This window comes from Ciconia boyciana, chromosome 10 (genome assembly GCF_034638445.1).
Source record: "Ciconia boyciana chromosome 10, ASM3463844v1, whole genome shotgun sequence".
NCBI classification, from domain to species: Eukaryota; Metazoa; Chordata; class Aves; order Ciconiiformes; family Ciconiidae; genus Ciconia; species Ciconia boyciana.
This window is the reverse complement of record NC_132943.1, coordinates 13585468-13604700: the sequence shown is the minus strand read 5'-3', so window position 1 is coordinate 13604700 and position 19233 is coordinate 13585468. Positions and strand designations below refer to the sequence as shown.

Below are 19233 nucleotides of genomic sequence, written 5' to 3'. Positions count from 1 at the left end.
GAGATGGACAGTGTGAAGTACTTTCCATGGTGGCACTCACAAGAACATGCTGAGTTCTTAATGGAAGTATTCATAGTTCTGTTGTGTCCCAAGCGATCATAAACACATGGGGTTTTGGTTAACAGAAGAACAAAAACAGGTGAATTGTGAACCTTTAAAGTCAGAGTTTTCATCTTGTGGCAAAGAAACACATTTTCAGCTCCTTTTTGTCACACTCTCAGGAACAGACTTTTCTTATCTCAGATGCATGACTGCAAGATACGTGGCCAATATTTCAAAATGACCAGTTTGATAATTCATGGGTCAAGTTCAAGCATGAGCCTCAGCTAAAGATGCCTAGGATAAGACTCGGCGTAAGGCTGTAAGACTTTAATATAATTTGGTGAGATCAAGCTAAAAGGATTTACACACTACAGCAATAGAAAAGTTTTATACAGACATTATGGTTTCAGTAGGTTAGTACAGCCTACAGGAAAGAAATACCCATGGGAAAACTTACAGCTATGAAAATGTGGGTAGAATGGCAAGGAGCCAGTGAGAAAGGAAAGTGTGATGTTTCTGGCGCTCGACTGAAATACGCTGGGATTACAGAGAGTAGTCATCATAAGCCACTGATTCTACTCAGTAGCATTTATGATAATGGCAAAGGTCTTGTTAACTCCAACAAGAGCAGCAAAAGGCTCTCTTGGATTTAATGAAAGCTAAATGTGAACTTAGTGCTTTAGTTTAAAAAAAAAGGGGAGGGGGTAGAAAATGCCTTGACTTATTTGAAGTGAAAGCTGTGTATATTTGGTGAAAAGGCACTGATTAATGCACTTCAACCGTGCAAAAGAAGTTTCAAGGAAAATACCTGTTTTACCCCAGTCTGTTCTCTCTCATCCTGTGGACATCTACTGCATGCTATGAATGATGCATATTTCATTGTCTTATAAGTGATGCTGATCCACACCTATCAAATTCCATGAAAGGGATTAATTTTCCTAAGCTAACAAATCTTAGAAGAGATGAAATGAAGTATTGCTTTTCATGTGGAAAGATGAAAGAAGCAATTAGAGAGCTGAATATAGGTAATTCCCACTAGAATAGATATTTGATCAGCTTGATTTTACAAAACTTACTTTGATGAGTTGCTAGTATGTGTGTTTGTATACACACGCTTTTCCTCTGCACCATCAGAAGTAAAGAAACAGGAAGACTGAACCAAACTTTGCTTTTGTTGCTTAATTTTATATACTGTGGCTGCATGAAAGTCCACAGAGCATTTGTGCAAGTGCTTGCAGAAGTGAGGACTCATTAGAGAATTGATTGGCCCACCCTCACTGGAGTCAGGCATGCTGCAAAAGACCACTTGAGATACACAGAGTGATTAGCAACATAGAGTGGTTTAATTAGGATCTGATGAGTTGTATTAACTTGATGCCACTATGATTCATCATAGCAATACTAGCTTGATTGTTAGCAGCACTTCCCATACCTCCTGGTGGGCCAGGTCGAGTTGAAAGCATCAATCATGGCTGTAGACAGATGTCCTCTTCTGGAGCTCTTTCTCTTAGGTGGTGTCACCCCCAGTCTCTGCTTTGTACTATGTTTCCACAGACATTTCTCTTTATACTACTACCCTTTATGCAACTCCCATGCTCTTTGCACTCTTTGCGTACTTCTTTGCAGCTTCGGCAGTGGTGCTAGGACAGCTGTTTGAAACGCCACATACTGAAGAATATCAGGAAACTGCATGCTGGATTTAAAATAACTTTTTCACAATGGAAAGTAAAATCCTAACGTTTGCGTAGCTTGTGAGAATAGTAACAGCCATGTTATCTGAGGATAATGTTATCTTGAGGCTTCGGTGCACTGAGCACACAGGCACACTGAGCGTGGGGTATGTAAGTTGCTATACCTTGATGTTGACAAACTGATGAACAGGGAAATAGTCTACCAGTATAAAATACAATCCCTTACTTTTTATTATGCAGCTGTTAGCACAAGCAGTATTAAAGCACTTGGGCATCCCGGAACTGGGTCAGGACACAGTTCCAGCTAGGAAGATATTTTGTCAACAGTAGCTTTTAGAAGTGGACTACAGAGAGTATAATTCTAGGACAGCTGTGCACTGATATCTCCCCTGTTGTATGCTCATGTATTTTCACTACCTCTCACAATGTTCTCTTGACCCAAATCCTTCCTAATCTAACTGCTTCCTCTTCTCTGTCTCCTGCCTCACCTGTGTGTCTCCTTGCTGTTGTGTTGTGCCCATCTTGTCCTCCAACTTCCCTCTGTCCTCCACGCCTCTGGCTTGTTGAGGAGTGGAAGAGGTTGGATGTGAGAAGCTCAGGGCTCAAAGGAGTGAGAGCAGATGTGAGAAAAGCCCTTGGATAGGTGGGAAGAGAAAGGGGAGGTAGAAAGAGAAGGTAGAAAGAAGGGGAGAGTATGGGACAAGGTAGTGAGTGGGTGAAGCATGGGATGCGCAGATGCAGAAGCAAGATCTAGAGCTGGAGGGCAGGGAGTGGTGGGGATGGGAAAGGTGGAGGAATGAGCTGAGTAGGAGGCACAGGGAAAGGGACGCTGACCGTCTTCTGCAGCGAGCAAGAGGCAGTAGTAAACATGACTTAGGTAAGCAGCAAATGATGGGGGTGCCGGGTGCGTGCACCCCTCCTGGGCTGCCTGCACAGCACCCTAGCCGTGGATCAGCAAACACAGCTTTTGTGAACTGGCTTGAAAAGCGCTTTTAAAACCAGGAGCTGGGAAGTCTCTTTGAATGCAGTTGACCTTTTTGCCTTTTATCATAGAATAGTTTGGGTTGGAATGGGCCTTTAAAGGTCATCTAGTCCAACCCGCCTGCAATGAGCAGGGACATCTTCAACTAGATCAGGTTGCTCAGAGCCCTTTCCAACCTGACCTTGAATGGTTCGGGGGATGGAGCGTCTACCACCTCTCTAGGCAACCTGTTCCAGTGTTTTGCCACCCTCATTGTAAAAAATTTCTTCCTTATACCTAGTGTAAATCTACCCTCTTTTAGTTTAAAACCATTACCCCTTGTCCTGTCACAACAGGCCCTGCTAAAAACTTTGTCCCCATCTTCCTTATAAGCCCCCTTTAAGTACTGAAAGGCTGCTATAAGGTCTCCCCAGAGCCTTCTGTTCTCCAGGCTGAACAACCCCAACTCCCTCAGCCTTTCATAGGAGAGGTGTTCCGTCCCTCTGATCATTTTCGTGGCCCTCCTCTGGACCTGCTCCAACAGGTCCATGTCTTTCCTGTGCTGAGGACCCCAAAGCTGGAGGCAGTACTCCACGTGGGGTCTCACCAGAGTAGAGGGGCAGAATCACCTCCCTCGACCTGCTGGCCACGCTTCTTGTGATGCAGCCCAGGATTCAGTTGGCTTTCTGGGCTGCGGGGGCACAATGTCGGCTCGTGTCTAGCTTTTCATCCACCAGTACCCCCAAATCCTTCTCCTCAGGGCTGCTCTCAATCCCTTCATCCCCCAGCCTGTATTGATACCAGGAGTTGCCCTGACCCAGGTGCAGGACCCTGCACTTGGCCTTGTTGAACCTCATGAGATTCACATGGGCGCACTTCTCGAGCTTATTTCCAACAAGGTCCCAGACTTCTGCCACTGCACAACCCAGCCTCTAAACTCTGCCTGGCAGTGCCTCTCATGAGCTGGAGGGTTTATTTGGCTCTTCTTTCACCCTCCCTTTCCCTGAGGCACCGCAGGCCATGGCCGCTGGCTCCCTGCGGGGCTCCCCGGGTGCTGCCGACGCAGAGGAGGGCGGCTGTTCCTTCTTGCGTGGGTTTGGTGGTGATGGATGTCTGGCCTCGTGATGGAGGCATGAGTGTGATGCTGGGGTGGATGTGGCCGCTCTGGCTGGTGTCTCTCCCCTTCTGGAAAGCCTTGTGGAATGGGACAGAAAATGCTAAAATACTGTTATGTTGTCCACTGCCTTGCTGCATTTTAAAAACATTTCAGTTTTGCCAATCTCCTTTCTTCTATAAGTTTTTAGCAGTGTGGCAGCTGTGCTATGAAAAGGTAGCTGGTGCTAACTCCTATAACGTAAATACAACAATAATTCCACTGTTATCAAAGTCCCTTGGGCTTTCTCATAGTTTTTTATTATGGAAGTAGTAAAGTACTTAGGAAAGTTGTATTGCATTCGTTTTGCTAGCTGTATGTTTATACTGTATTTATAATTCCTAGCTATTAGTTTGTAATTCTGTTAAAAAGAAAAAAGAGTAGATCAGTTTTGGGCCTGTGAAAGCTGCATCTGCTTCCTTTAAAGAAAACTGAGTCTGTTTCCTTTAAAGAATTAATATGATATTGTTTATTTTTCCTATCAGAAGAAACTAAGTGTGAACAAAGAAAGACCATTTTCATTTGGCAATGCTGACCTAACCCAGCTTTACTGATTTCTGAATTCCAGTAACAGCATTACCATTGCACAAACAAAACAAATTTTATTCATTATTTTTGGCCGATGTTGTTTTTAGGAGTTAGTTTCATGTTACATTTTAGGAGTGAAAAACAAATCTGAAGAGGATGCAAAAATGAGGTTCATTACTTTTTAATAAAGTTCAGCTATTTTCTGTATTTCCAATTTCTACCTAATTTTTTTTTTCTGGTAAGAAATGCCCTGCTTATGGGAAAGGAGCCATGTAGAACAGGGGTATTTGCTTGCCTTGTCAGAGCTGAAGGAGTAGATAGTGCATAGCACAGGTCCTGAAATAATGTTCCCTGTTGTGAAAATCTATAGTCTGACACTGCCAAACAAAAAAATTTGGTTTTAAAAAAGACCCAAACCCCCCAAAACCAAGGTCAGTGCTGAGATGAGCAGAAGTAAATTTAAGAAACATGAAGTTTTGATAATTCTCTGTTAGAATATTTTGCAAGTTTTCTTGGAGAACGTTCTTTGAGTTCTCCCAGTGGCAACTCAGTGCAGCCTCAGCTGAGCAGGCTGAAGACCTCACTGATGGAAGTTTCTTTAAGAATTTTTTTAGTTATAATCCTGGGGCAAGGGAAATCATGGCTTGCTTTGTCTTTCTCTCAGTGGGGATGTTCAGAGCTATTCCATCACTTCCTGCCATAATTTTTGGGTTTTTTAATGCTTCTCCTGTGCATATGCTGTTGTGGCTCTGTAGCTGTGCTGTAACTATAATTGTGCTGCAGAAGCTTCTGGTCAATGCTCCAACTTCCTCAAAAGTTACAAGTTAAGCTTTCTCATGCAGATTTGTAGTATAGAGGATTTTTAGATTTTTCCTCTTTTTAAAGCTGGAGATCGTATGACAACCTGAGGGAGTGATGTGTTTTGAAAGTGAGAGGTCTTCTGCTTTTTGCAAAGTCTGCTGATGTTTTTCTGGAATACTGGACATCAAATACAACTGCATTTAGAAACTTTGGGGTTTATTTGGTTATTTTTGATGAATGCCATCCCTTTTGAATATTTGAGAAAGGCAGAGTTGTTATATTTTAATTGATTAATCTCATGAACCTGAAGAATTGATCAGGAGCCTTAAAAAATGTAATGGGTTTAGGACCCATTGCAGTGCTCTAAAGGGTGTCTTTTAGGATGAACTGTGTACCCTAAACAGTGCCTGATGCATTTTCATGTTAAAGTAACATTGAAAATGTTCACAGGGAGGAAAATTGAAAGCTTACTCCAGTGACCTTTCCTACTAGTCACAAGACCCACATGGATGTTACGTCAATGGGACTCTTAAGGCTCTTTTTTCCCCAACTCACAGCAGGGATAGTAAAAAGGAGAAACTTTGCACTTAGTGTCCTGCTTAGCAGTGCACTAGGCAGCATTTAGCGTGGCTGCCAATCCTTGCTGCATGGTTGCTTCTTGATACTCTGTTGTGGCAAAGCAAAATGCCTCTGTGTTTCTTAAAATGAAGAATTTCATGCACCATTGGGTGGTGCGGGCAAGTACCACTAAGATAATGACAAGAACATCTTCCCTGATAGATGCGTACAAGAGAGATTGTTTTTCCTCTCTGTTGCCACGGGTAAGGATCTGTAGTTAGTTGTGTGGTAATTAAGCCTGCTGTGCAATCGGGAGTCCTTGAAATGAGTGGGAAGAGAAAATAAAAAGCTTCCTTCCCCCGTGTTCGTTGCTGAAAGGGCTTGGGTTGTCGGCGTTCATCCAGGAATACAACAGCGAGAGCTAGAGTGAAGGCTTGTTGTCTTGCACTTTCTCTCAACTTGTTAATGAGCATCCATAATTTGGCTTCAAAATTAATGAAGAGGTTTAGTCCCTGACTGCATTATTAGCTATTTTTGTCAGTTGTTCTGCATCCCTCTCTGTATGTATACACTAGCACACATGTACACACACGCATGTCCTGTTACGTGGTTTTTTGGTTTATCAGATGGCAAAGATGGATTAAATGATTTGCCCGAATCTTCGTGTTTCATGGAGTTGAGAGTAGAAAGCAGGTACCCGAGGTGAAGGAAGAAAGAACAACTCTTACACGTGTTTGTATATTTATTTCATAGATTTATTAAGCACTCAAATAGCTCTTTTTTTATTGTATCCCAGCACTGCACTGACCCCAGATGCAGAGAATTACTAGCCTTTCTAATACTAATGGTGAGACTGGCTCCTGCTTCCACGTGTTTATAGCCTGAATAAACAAGGCAGAGGTGGGGGAAGAAGAGAAAAGTGAAGCAGAAGATAAGTGGCTTGCCCAATTTCACAAGGCGTGTCGAGAGATGCAGGTCCTGCTGCCCCAGGCCAGTGCTCTCTTCTCTCAGAGGTGCTCTGCAAGGATTGAGAGGTTCATTGCACGTGGATTAGTTGCAGATAAAATGGATGCTCTCTACAGTAAAATGTGTAATATCAATAAACAGCTAAAATAATTGATCTCCTTTGAAGCCAAGAAACATGGTATTAAAGAATAGGAGGTATTTGAGTAAAGAGACTAAAATTGATTCTAAAATCAGCATTTTGATCTGCAGGCAAATACCACTCAACTCAGCACTTTGTTTATCTGTTCAGGCAAAATGTCAGTCTCTGGACTGATAAATAGAATTTACGACACTTGTAGAAACTTGCAATGCAGATTTTTAATCTGCATCTTTTGCCATTTGTTTTTCCATTGTTGATGTTATACTGTTAGGATGCTTCAAAATCCTTAGCTGACATATGGAAGGAAATTTCAATACCTGTAAACTACCTTTTTATATACACAAAAGCTCAGATTACACCTCTACAGGTCTTAAAATCAGGACTACTTTATTTACAGTACCAAACTTCTAAACTGCTGCACAAACTCCGAAATACTTGCTTTGTGTTTACAGGTATAGTCTGCCACCAACCGTGGTTAAATCCATGTTAGTGAAGCTAACTCTGAAAGGCACCACAGAAGAACTTGGGTCATTAAGTTTGTAACAGCTACGCTTAGAGGAGTAGAGAGTTGGAGAATTAAGCTATACTTCCCTTGATATATTTTTAGAGATTATTTATGTGCTTGCTTAATATGCTGGGATAATGTTAAAACAGGATGGGTCCACTGATCGTATTATCTTGACCTAATTGATGCAAATGAGACAAAAGCACACTGCATCCTCTTGACATGGTTGTGACAGCTTGTTCTTCCTTCTAACAGGTGCAGTCAAAATCTTATATCTAGGGTAAACAGAAAAATAATGATTTTAATATGTTTTAATGAATGTTAAAAATAATTAAAAAAAAAAAAAGAAAAATACCGTAAAGCAAGAAGAGTATTTACAATACAAACCAGAAGTTAGAGGAGCAGTTTGCATGTGAGTACATAAGTATCTTGGTTCCCTTACAATCAGGATGCACATAGAGGAAGATGCAGCAGCTCAGGAATTGCGGGGCAGTTGTGTGATTGTCATAATAATTCTCAATTGCATTACATTTAGCTTTGCTTCTCACAATTATGTCCTAGCAGCTTCTATATCTGTTTTAGTTGTTACATGTGTTCAGTAATTTCCCTCAAGATGACTGTCTTCTCTCTGAAACACTTGGCTAGCTAAATTTTGTGCTTTGAGTCTCTTAGTTATATTGGGATTTTTTACAAGATTCTTAACTAACCTCATACTTCAGGAGTGATGCTGTTCTTACAAGGACTCACGCGATGATGTTTCTCCAGAGAATGCATGTTTTTAATCTGAGAGTTATACTGAAAAAAGGACCGGTGGGGATGAGTGTTGGACCTCATATTTTCAGTTTTGCATGCAGTCTTGCTGTGTCTGTCCAACAAGTGACAGCAGCAGAAATAACTTTATCTTTGGGTCAGATCTGGTCTCCAGCACCAGTCTTTCTTCCTGATTAGTCAGGGACTTCCCTGTGGGTTCCCCCGGCTTGCTGGTGATGACACTTCTGGGATATTTCTGACCCTGATTAGAAAGTCTATATCAAACCACAGAAACGATTTTACTTGAAGCTGCTGTGTTTATACATACAAAGTTTATTTCCACAGATTTAAATTTTGCAAATAAATTAATTTATAAGAAATTTCAAACTCCTTCTGATAGCCTGGGTGTTGACTGGGCAGCTATTGCTGACAGATTCTATTACAACAGCTTTAAGAAATTATGAAGGGAAATTGCCCTTCTGAAGATCATTACCTCCTACATCTATGTTTCAAGAGGTTTCTAGTACATATTTTGTCTGGGGATCCCAATCTGCCTACTGTTTATGTCAGGTGGAAACTGCAGCACAGTGTCTAGTAGAGTCTGCCCTTGTCATGCAATCCGCCACTGGAAAGTGCAACTGGGCTGTGTTGTGGGATCCATACAGGAAAAGGTCTACTTTTTGTATCCAAGACAAGACCGGGGGTTGAAATGTAGCTCTGGGTCTAATTTATTTCAGACAGGTCCTATATGATAGATTCTATTTGATTCCAGAAGAATGCTGTCAGCTGTCTTGCAGAATGCTTAAATGAGGTCACTAGGAGTTTGCTTCATTTTCAATCAGAAAAAAAATACTCAAGTCCTAAACCTTTTCAGTTGAAATTTGGCTGCTATTTTGGTAGTGCCACGTAGAGCCGGGGGAACGGATGGAAACAATTGGCTTCAGTTTGCTTTAAAAACACAGCTTACGAAAGACAGGGCAATAACAGCTGCATCAGCATCACGTGGCCAGAGAGAAAGGGAGATCCAGGATGTGCTTAATAGCACCTCGTGACATCTTGGCCATCAAACTAGGAGTCATTTTTTATTAGCTACATATGACCTGGTAGTTGTTTGCTCTTGCATGCAGTCTTTTTATTTGGTTCCCAATTTTTCTTGCTTCTGAGAGTAGTTGATGCTATTCTTGAGAACATATTTATTTTCCGTTGAGTTTCCAAACACAATTTATGCTCCTCTGCAATCAAGTGCTTTTGTGGAATCCGAGGCAGGCCTGATACACTGATTTTTCAAGTTTGTTCCATGTGTTAGCAGAAAAATTTCAGGACAGTAACTCTGCTATAAAGTCTTTTTACATCAGAGAAAAGCTTCTTTTCTTTTGAGAATTGTATTGCTTGATGCAAGGATGCTTCTCCTGAAAGAGGATTGCTGCTTATCGTCCTTAATGACAGTAGTCAATTTGGCAAAGTGCAGGCACAACGGAAGTTTTATTCACTGTGTTTAGTAGAAAGGTAGCAAACTTTTTTGTGTGTATTTTAATCATGACAAAGATAACTGATCTTGTGAGAGTAAGTGACACAGCCATTAGTATAATTCTGGTAGAATTACATTTAAAATACAAAGATTTCTGGAGTAGTAGACAATGATGAAGCAGGGACTCTGTACAGTGCTTTCAGGATTCCCTGATAAAGTGAGCTGTTTAATCAAGCTTTTGTTTTAATATGGCTAAATGTAAAGGCAGGCATTAAGGAGGGAGAGAAACAGACCCTTGCTACAAAATGGAGAATTGGTATCCCGCAAAGAAATATGTTTTAAAAAAGATGCTTGAACAATAAGAAGGGTGTTTAGACAAGACACAAAAATGATTCCAGGACCAAAGAAAAATAATGTAAGACTTGGAGCTCAGTGCTTTGCTTACTGAAACCAGAGGTAAAGGTAGTTTATTGTATGTTAACTTCATAGAAGGAAAAATACAAGGTCCTACGCTTCGTTTTGTCAAAAAAGGCAGAGCAAGAATTTGTTTGAAAACTGGATTTGTTTTAAATCAGAGGGAAAAAGCACAATTTAACAGTGAATTGTTGGAACAGCTGTTGAAATTGAGGAGTCTTTCATTTCCTGATGTGTGTGCATCAAGAACAGGATTATTTGTTTTTTCTTAGCTACATATGGTTTAGTCAAAATAATAGCAGAGTAGTTAAGTGAATTAAAATGCTCTCCGTTCAGTGTCAGAAGGGATGTTCCTGCTTCCAGCCTGGTCTGTAAAAACTGTGCAAACGTGCAGCAGGCTGATGTCACTCGTTTCTAATCAGAGCCTCGTTGTACTCTGCAAGGACTGATTTTAGTATCTGCAGCTGAAGGAAGGAAACCCCTCAAATGTTAATGCATCCGAGAGCAGCGTGTGTGCGCTGTACGAGGGAAATCCACTGCTGGCCGTGCCAGGCGGAGGGCTGAACCCGGCAGCCTTTCCTCTGGCTCAGCTTCCACTGCTTTTAGCAGAAAGGTGAAAAGCGTCTGTTCTGCACATCCAACTGGAATTTCACCCCAAGGTGGATGCTTCATTAGGAGCAGGGGAGGAACCAAACCCAAACAATGCCTGCCATTTGCGTGATGCTCTGAAGGGGAAGTGTGTTGCTCTCCGCGGGTCTGTCGCAGTAGCTGGGGAACCGGGGGTGCTGCGTGCGCTGGCCTCAGCCGGGGGTGCACGGGGTGTTTGCCGCCACTAGACAGCGGAAGTAGAAGCTTCCACTTCTTGACACGCAGGCAATTTTGACTTGAACGTGTCTTTTGTGTGAGTAAGGATGTGTTTTTTACAGTCTGTCAGTCACGTGTTTTATGATGTTTTATTGTAACGGGTGACTGACAGGTGAGAGAAGGAATGGTCATACTTCTCAAAGGCAATGAACAGTTGTTAACCCTGTTTCTGAATGACAAACTGGTAATGTATAGAGAGTTAGAATAAGTTAATTGTAGCTGTACAACATCTTTTATTAAGCTTCTTATTAAACTGGGCATAATAAATCACTTACGGGGTTACAAGTCAGTAATGCAATGGGGGGGATGTGCGTTTTCTTTTCATGTGCTTTAAAAAGCATCTTGAAAGTAAGGCATGCTGGAAGAGTTGTGGGGGATGCAACACCCATGTGTCGGATGCTACGGCTTGATGTTGCTGTGAGGGAGCTGAAAAGCAGCGGGGTGCCACTGGTGCCCGCTGCCTCCCGCTCCGGTGTCAGACCACCTTGTGGTCTGTCGGGTTTTGCTTGTTTTCTGTGTTGGGCTGTGGGTGGTGGGGTCCCTGGGTTCGTCACACTGTGTGCGTTGCTGCAGCAGCTGCTTTCCCAGCAGAGAGGAAAAGAAACTAGTGGGCCCGCTAGAAATGCCCCAGGGGCCAGATCCGGTCAGCGTATCCTGCCAGCACAGGTGATCGTAACTGGTTTACTGGTACAACATGGTCTTGGCCAGAGTAAAAGTCTGTGTTTTACAGGAGAGTTAAGAGGATTGTGGGTTGAGAGTTCGTGTTAAATCTCTAATAGCGGCAGGAGTTTGGGGGTAGTTGTTTTAAAAAGAAATAAAAACCAGCAAATGCAGTGTGGGCTGCTGAAGTTGTAAAGCAGACTGTGTTACTAGTTGCAGGAGGGTTAAACAACAGTATCGACTGTTTCACTCATAAATGGTAATTAATACGTCTTTTTATTACTGACTCAATTTCTGCTGCTAGCTCGGACTTTCCTGTTACTGTCGATGACGTTTGGCCATTCTGAACGTGGCCACGCTTTGCTCAACAGTCAGTGCAACCTGCGGGGCCCAGAAACCTCCTGCAAGAGCAGGGTGGGAATGAGCAGCTGACGAGAAAGGCTCTAGAGAACAGAAAACTTCCTCCATTGGGAGAAAATCCCGTTAAAGGCGTTTCTTCCCTTTCCAGCCGTGTGTCAGAAACCTCTTATAGAAGGGGACTGGAAACTGGATGATGGATTTTAAGAAGCTGTAGCCTCCCCCCCCCATCAATTATCGCTTGCATTTACAGGGTAAAATTAACAAAGTTAATTACATCTATTAAAAATCTTGGTTGTGCGAATTACTTAGATCTTCTAAAATAGAGAAATAATTTCTTGCAGGGTTCACAGGCTTTTTTTCAGGCTTTGTTGGTTACTTTGGTTTACTGTCCCCATGATGCATGCTGCTATCTGAAACACTCTGGGGTGCACCTTTTAGAGTAATACAAGATGTCCAATTCAGATTAAGGGCCACTGGAGTGTTCAAAGCAAAAATACTGAAATAATTATAAAAATACTATTAAAGTCCAATTTCTAAGAAAGATGAAAAGGAGGATGGATTCGGAGAGTTAAAATGTAAAGCAAAGTAGAAGGGGAAGGTGCTTAGAGGTTAGAAATACATCATGTAATTAGCAAAGAAAATGTCTAATATGCTGCTTGTCTGACAGTCTTTTACTTGTTCACTTTGGCGTCATCGTTTTCAACATGCAGTTTTAACCAAAGGAATTTTTAGGGGTGTGTTTACATGTTAAGGTGGAAAAAAAAAAAAAGGCCAAAGAATAATCTGTGCAATCAAAACATTTAGAAGTGGAACATTACAGTGTATAGTATTGAAGATGAGGACTCAAAGAATGTTTGGAGAGATCAAATATACTTGATTGTGAGGCTTTAACTGATAATTTTATTTTAAAATTACCTGATGTGTAAGGTTGACATTAAAGATAAGCCTAGAATTAGGGCTGGGGGGGAACTTCGGAATCCAATTCAGTTTTCAACCAATTGCGTGTTGTTTTTCCTAAGAAACTTTTCTGCAGATTTAAATTAAAACTTTTTCTTGGCTTGTGTTGTTTAGTTTTGGGATATTTTTTTAAAATTAAAAATCAAATAGAAGTTTGTCATTTGGAAACACTCCTCATGCGTTCTGTGATGATTTAAACTTAAATTTCTGTATAATACTCATTTACTACTGTGCCCTGGGCTTGCACCTGGCCTCTGCCTCCTGCGGCACCCTGTGAGCAGGACCTTCCAGGCTGGCTGTCTCTGTCCTTGTGTCTTCTGAAAGGCAGAACGTGCCGTGTTTTGTGAAATGTAATTCAAAAAGACTGTGGTTTACATGGAGGATATGAAGGTGATATGTACATTACTAGAGCTTTCCTGAAACATTGCAGCAGCGTTTCCAAGTGCAAAACTTCAGATTTTTTGGTTAAGAGTTGTGTTTCGATTTTCCATCAATAAAATTCTAATTCTCATTGCGTACAAGTTCTCATTATGCACAAAAGCAATGCTAACAAAGATTCATTTCCCAGGAGAGAAGGCAAAAGCATCACACATGCGATCCTGATACAAACAATTACCCCCACAACATATGCAGTATGGTAATACGGGGTTAGGCATGCCACATGAAGGCTCACATGGTGGCCCAGCAAACATGAAGAGCAACAGGATTTTGAACAGCTGTATTATCTGGACATTTAGTTAGGGCTCTCTGAACACGCATACTTGAAAAACCAGTTTAACAGCAACGTGTACTGGTTGAGTGCAGAGTCAAGCAAGTAAGTCTGGGCGGGCATTGGAAATCCTTTAAGGAAACAAATGTTCTCGGCTGTTGATACTTCTCCAGGGCATCAGGGATGTGAGGTGTCCTTCAGAGTCACAGACTGCAGGTTGCATTCCTTTTGTTAATGACTGAGCCATACCAAAGGAAGTCATACTTCCATTTCGGAAAACCTGTAACATTAACTCTTTTTGTTTGGGTTGTCTTGGGCTAGGTTGGTTGAGAGAGGAGCTGTCTTTGGTTTGGTTTGTGCTGGGCACTGCACAAGGAGTTGCATACCCTTGAGTGAGGTTCACTAAGAGCTATTGCAATAAGAGCAAAGTGATGTCTTGTCCTCTAAAACTACATTTTAGTAACATGCATGCTCTAAAACCCCCATAAAATTCACATGGAGACAAAATATTTAATGCAACTACTGGCTGAATTGTACTGATTACAGGAGTCATTAACATAGAGGGAGCGCTTCTCTGAAAATTGGCAGTTTTAGAATCAAAATCATTTTTTTGGTGAGTTATCACAGGGACTTGTTCTTTTTCTGTCTGTGTTTTGGGTAGTTACTAGTTTCACCTAAATGTTAGAGATACTGCGTGTTTGTTGTAATTTAATTGCTTTTATTATGTTCTGCTAAGAACATGGAAGCCCTTTATTTTCTGTTTGTTGCTGTGAAATTGTTTCAAGTTTTATGACTTCACAAATATAGACTGTATCAGCAGTTTTTAATTGTGCATATTTATGATTTTGGTGTTTTGCAAGATTCTGGAGCTTAAGCCCCTCAGCTGTCACCATTCTCTTTCTGTTTGCTGCTGATGGAAACACCTTAGCAGCAGCAAGTAAACGGCTGGCAAAAGGAATTCCAGCACTAAGATAAAATTGTTTCTAATCTAAGCGCTTCTCAGTCGAGAATAGCAGTATGAGGAAAAAACATATTCAAGGAATCAGGCAATTGTAGCTTTTTTTCTAATGTACTGTATTTACAACCTCTGACAATTTGAGCTGAGTGCAGCAAAAACCTGGCCTAATTGCAAGGACTGCAAAAAAAGTACTTACACGTTTTTCCCCTGAATAAATGGTTATTTCTTCAGGATGAAATGCATATCTGCATTACGAAAGAAAACAATAACAGTTCTGTGTCTGCTCTTATTAAGTGGCTGGAAAAGAATGTACAAGTCCAGATTTTTCTTTGGATCTACCTAGATCACACACTGGAGCATATTCCCTGATGCTTCTAATTCTAAAGGGAATATTGTACATTTTGATGATACTTTTATTATCACTATTCACTTCCAAGAATGCCTGTAAGATTTTGGGTACAGTCCTGCGTTATAGTATGCCAAGAGTAAGCCTTTGTAATTCTGGAGTGTAAGTATAGAAAATAACAGAAAATAACACAGGATTTCATAATGTATCTGTAATTCATATCAGCACCAAAGTGTTTATGATTTGAAAGAGATACGCGTTACTTCTGTGAGACTGCATGTAAATACATATATCTAGGCAACATTTTTTTTGCAACATTGCTGACTTAACTTGTAAAATACTGTTGTTTTTTCATCTTAGGTCTGAGGGTAACTGTGTTACTAACATCATCCCTCATGGTATTGGGAGCTGGCCTGAGATGTGTCCCAGTTTCAGACCTAGAAATTAGGAAGAAGTAAGTGAATTACTTATTTTTAATATACATATTTTATACTTTCTGTTAATGTAATTTTTGCTGCTACTGCAAAGAAATGTTAGTACAAATTTTCTGTGTGAATTTGATACGCCAAATGTTTGTTGTGTGGATGTGGGCTTACATGCTTCTTTGCTTCTTAAATTGGTTTTTCTAGTCCTTCTACATAGTATCTGAAGATCAGAAAGCCCTTTACAAACTTGACTTAATTAAGCATCACCCCATCCTTGCATAACTAATATTAATCTGCTTTGCAAACAAGGAAGCAGAGATTTAGAGAGGTTCAGAAACTGGCCCAAGATCACACAGGGAACCATGCCACAAAACCCAAAAATATGTAATTTGTATGCAAATGTTAAATAATTAGTTCATGTTTCTCATATTGGATGTATGGGATTGTGCAGTGAGACAGATGAATTTACGCAAAATGGCCTTTTTCATGTAGTCTCTTCCAGTCTGCATTCCAAAGTAGACTTGTACTTTCTTTGTGGTTGAAATTAATGCCTTTCGTACACATGCAATTTAAGAGTTTGTGATAGAGACAGATTCTTTCCTAAAAATTGCACAATCCAAACAATTCAATTGTCCCGTCAACCTATCCTGAACCTGGGAATCCTTGGTAAGTACAGGAATCGCACTCGTTTTGTACAGCCAGGGAATATGGATCACTTGTTGTTCACTTAACTTTCTTTTGCCTCTCGTGCTGAAGGATGAAGGCATTACTACATTTTGCTGTTTCTTTAAAAACAGTAGTAGCACTAGATCTTCACTAGTTATGCTTGCATAATATGTAAGTGTTAAAGAAAATCACTTATTTATAAATAAGGTTTTTATGTGTTTTTTTTTCCCCTTGGCTTCTAGTCAGCTTCCAGGCAGTCCTTGTATTATTTCAGCAAGTTCCTTTTTTTTTCCTTAGTATTGCTTACCCTGAAAATCACCTTGGAAACCTTTAAGTTGAGATAGAAAATGTTTGGTGTGAAGTAGAAGGCATATGACTGGGTACCATGGATAAAACAAAGGAAGAGGTTCAGAGAGAGGACTGAGAATGTAATAAATGCATTGATTGTAAAACTAACCCTGATCAGGAGTAAGTAGCTAGTATGTACTGAATGGCTTAGTAAACTAAGTGCAGTGTGGTGAGTAGAGGGGATGCAATTTCAGTTCTTAGGTGCTTAGTGAGCGTATAAGGAAACCCAGAATGCTCCTGATGTTAGTTGCCCAGTGTTGCCCATTTCAATGTGGTGTTCAAGGACTTTGTGAGCAGGGGAGGCTGAACTAACCATATTGTGCTACCGTTCACAGTGACCCTTTTAAGGTGAAAATGTACTGTTAAGGTGGCCAGGAAGAGCTGTCCTCATTGTGCCCTTGTTTTACCTTTTCTCAAGATGCTAAGGGGTGCTCAACATCCAGTTCATCCATTCTGACCAATCTTGGATTAAATACACACACATATATATATATATCTTTTAAATGGGCCAGATGGCTTAAATGCAATAAAATGTGGTGTCTTATGTAGCTTTTCATTTATGATTTATGCCAAAAGACTTGTGCTGCCAAAGGCTTTACCAAAGCAAGGATGAAGACTGTAAGAACCCGAGAAGACATTCCCAAATGAGATTTAGATGTGAGGTATCATTTGGGGAGTGGGAAGGAGAGTTTCCACATGTTCTGATCACCTTTAAACAAGGTTTTCCAGTGTAACTGCAGCAAGGAGACCTAGGAGAACAATGAAATAAATGCCTAAGGAGAAACATTCAAAGAACAGTTTATTTAACTAGGGAAAGAAAGGCTGTGGACTGTATAGAGTCTGATGCGATGTATAAAATATGATGATACATTTTACTGAAAACTATATAGGAAAAAAAAAGAAAGACCATGAGCAGAATCCTGATGGAAAAGGTTACTAATTTCATTTATTCATGCTGTGAAAATATGCATCTTCTCCAGCTGAAACTGATACATTTGCTTACTTAGTCTACTCAAAAAAAAAAAAGAGAAATTTTCAAGAATTGCAGCTCTACCTGAGAAAGTAGTTTGATCTTTTACACAGTTTGATTTAAAATCTACAGAGAATTAATTATAGCTAACTGTGTGAAGCAAAAGGATGGTTTTCAGTGAAGGTTTCTTGAGGCATTGTAAATAATTGTACAGACTGTGTGATGTTATACCAGGTAACCTGCATTGCTTTGAGGGCTAAGACTGAAGGCCAATTTTCATCAATTACTTGAAGCATGATACCAAATAAAATAATATTTTTGAGATGAGCATTACTGCTTAATGCATTAGCAACAACTGGCTGAGCACTAAACTATGCACTTATTCGGAATGCGTGTATGTGTTAATATGACAGTTTAAACATTACGGAGCCAGTCAAATGGACAAGATCACACACAAGCTAATATTGGAGTATTTCAGAAGCCAGTGTAACTGGAATTTCTTTAAAAGCTTTTGCATGTTTTGTAATGTGTTCCTTCAGTCCCTGGGTAATCTGCAGTAATGTACTGAAGAATTTCCATGGGACAATTATGTCAGAGTTAAGATAAATAAAATTACAAGAACTTTCATGAGGTTTGTCAGGTTTAGGGTTTTTTTTCTACTTTGTAGCTGTCTCTGCTCCCTAAGCTCTTGTAATTTAACGTTAAGGAGAGCTACTAAAGCCCGTCACCTATTGGAGCAATCACAGACGTGAGAAAATCACTGTTAAGACTGACATTTAATCCTGACTGCTTTATGCTCCTTATCTCACACAGACCTGTAATATCCAAGTGCATTCTTAAGCTCCTTTCTGGTCTGTAATTATTCTTTTGTCTCTAGCGTGTAACAGCAGACTAAGACTATCTCCAGTCATGTTTTAAACACAAACCTTAACCTCTGTTTCCAGTTCATTTGATGCTCATGTATATGCACAACTTGTATGAGAGAGAATTCAGGTTGCACATTTGAGTGTGTCTCTTGAAGCAGCTGTTCCTTATGGTGAATTTTCGTTCTCTGCCAGTGTGTGACCTAAAACCGTACTGGGAATCTGTGCCAGAACTGCATAAATTCAGTGAACGCTGAAGGCATGGTGAAAATGTGGAAGTATGGACTTGCGTGTGAGATTGAGGAACCAACCTATACATGGACTAGTAAAGTCCCTCTCACATAAACATATGCTCTTACTTACCTGCTTTCCTCCCCAGCCCACTAACCTGTCAGGTTAATGTATGTATCATACAGACAAGGAGGTTAAAAAGAATTTTTCTTACCTACCATGCACTTCTGGGTTTGTCAAATATGCCAGATATGTGACAGTGAATTTGACTTTTAAAAATAAAACCCCAAACCATTATTCCTTTCTAAATGTTATGAAAACCTCATTTGCCACACCTATTTTTTTTAGTTCATAGTTAATGTAAATTATATAGAACATAAAAAAAAAAAGACGTTATCAAATTGTACCATTCCTGAACTTGTACCTTCTTCCCTTCCCTGAAGGTTACAAGAGCATTGCTGATGCTTTTTGCCTGCGTTTTGTCCAGTCCTTTCCTTTTTGACTACTGCTTGGCACTGAGTGAATATTTTCATTGGACTCTTCTAGAATTTGATTATTTTATCCTGAACATTAACATTACTAGGAGGACATTTTTTTAATAGACAAAATCAGGATTTTTTTTTTCTTTTCCCCCCACATGACACTTCATATTTATTTCATATTTTGTGTTTAGGAATAGATTTACACACAGCTTAGGTCTTCCATATGATAGTAAAATAATAAATCTAGGCAAAAAGCTGTATGACCTGAAATGTATAAGAAAGAAGGAAATAAATGATGAAATCAGCCCATAGCTATAAATCTGTGTCTTTTAAGACTGACCATGTGATGTAAGACGACTTAAAATGTTTTGAAAGACAGGATAATTAAAGACATGGAAGTAAAGGATGTAACATAATT

At 40.3% G+C, this 19233-nt stretch overlaps 1 protein-coding gene across 1 annotated transcript in view; it reads left to right on the top strand.

The window, feature by feature from the left end:
• Nucleotides 1–19233, top strand: part of SLC49A4 (solute carrier family 49 member 4) — a 76001-nt gene that overhangs the window by 5855 nt on the left and 50913 nt on the right. Inside the window, exon 2 of the mRNA XM_072874022.1 lies at nucleotides 15191–15284. Within this exon, the coding sequence (XP_072730123.1) occupies nucleotides 15191–15284 (94 nt within the window). The remainder of the gene's footprint in view (nucleotides 1–15190; nucleotides 15285–19233) is intronic.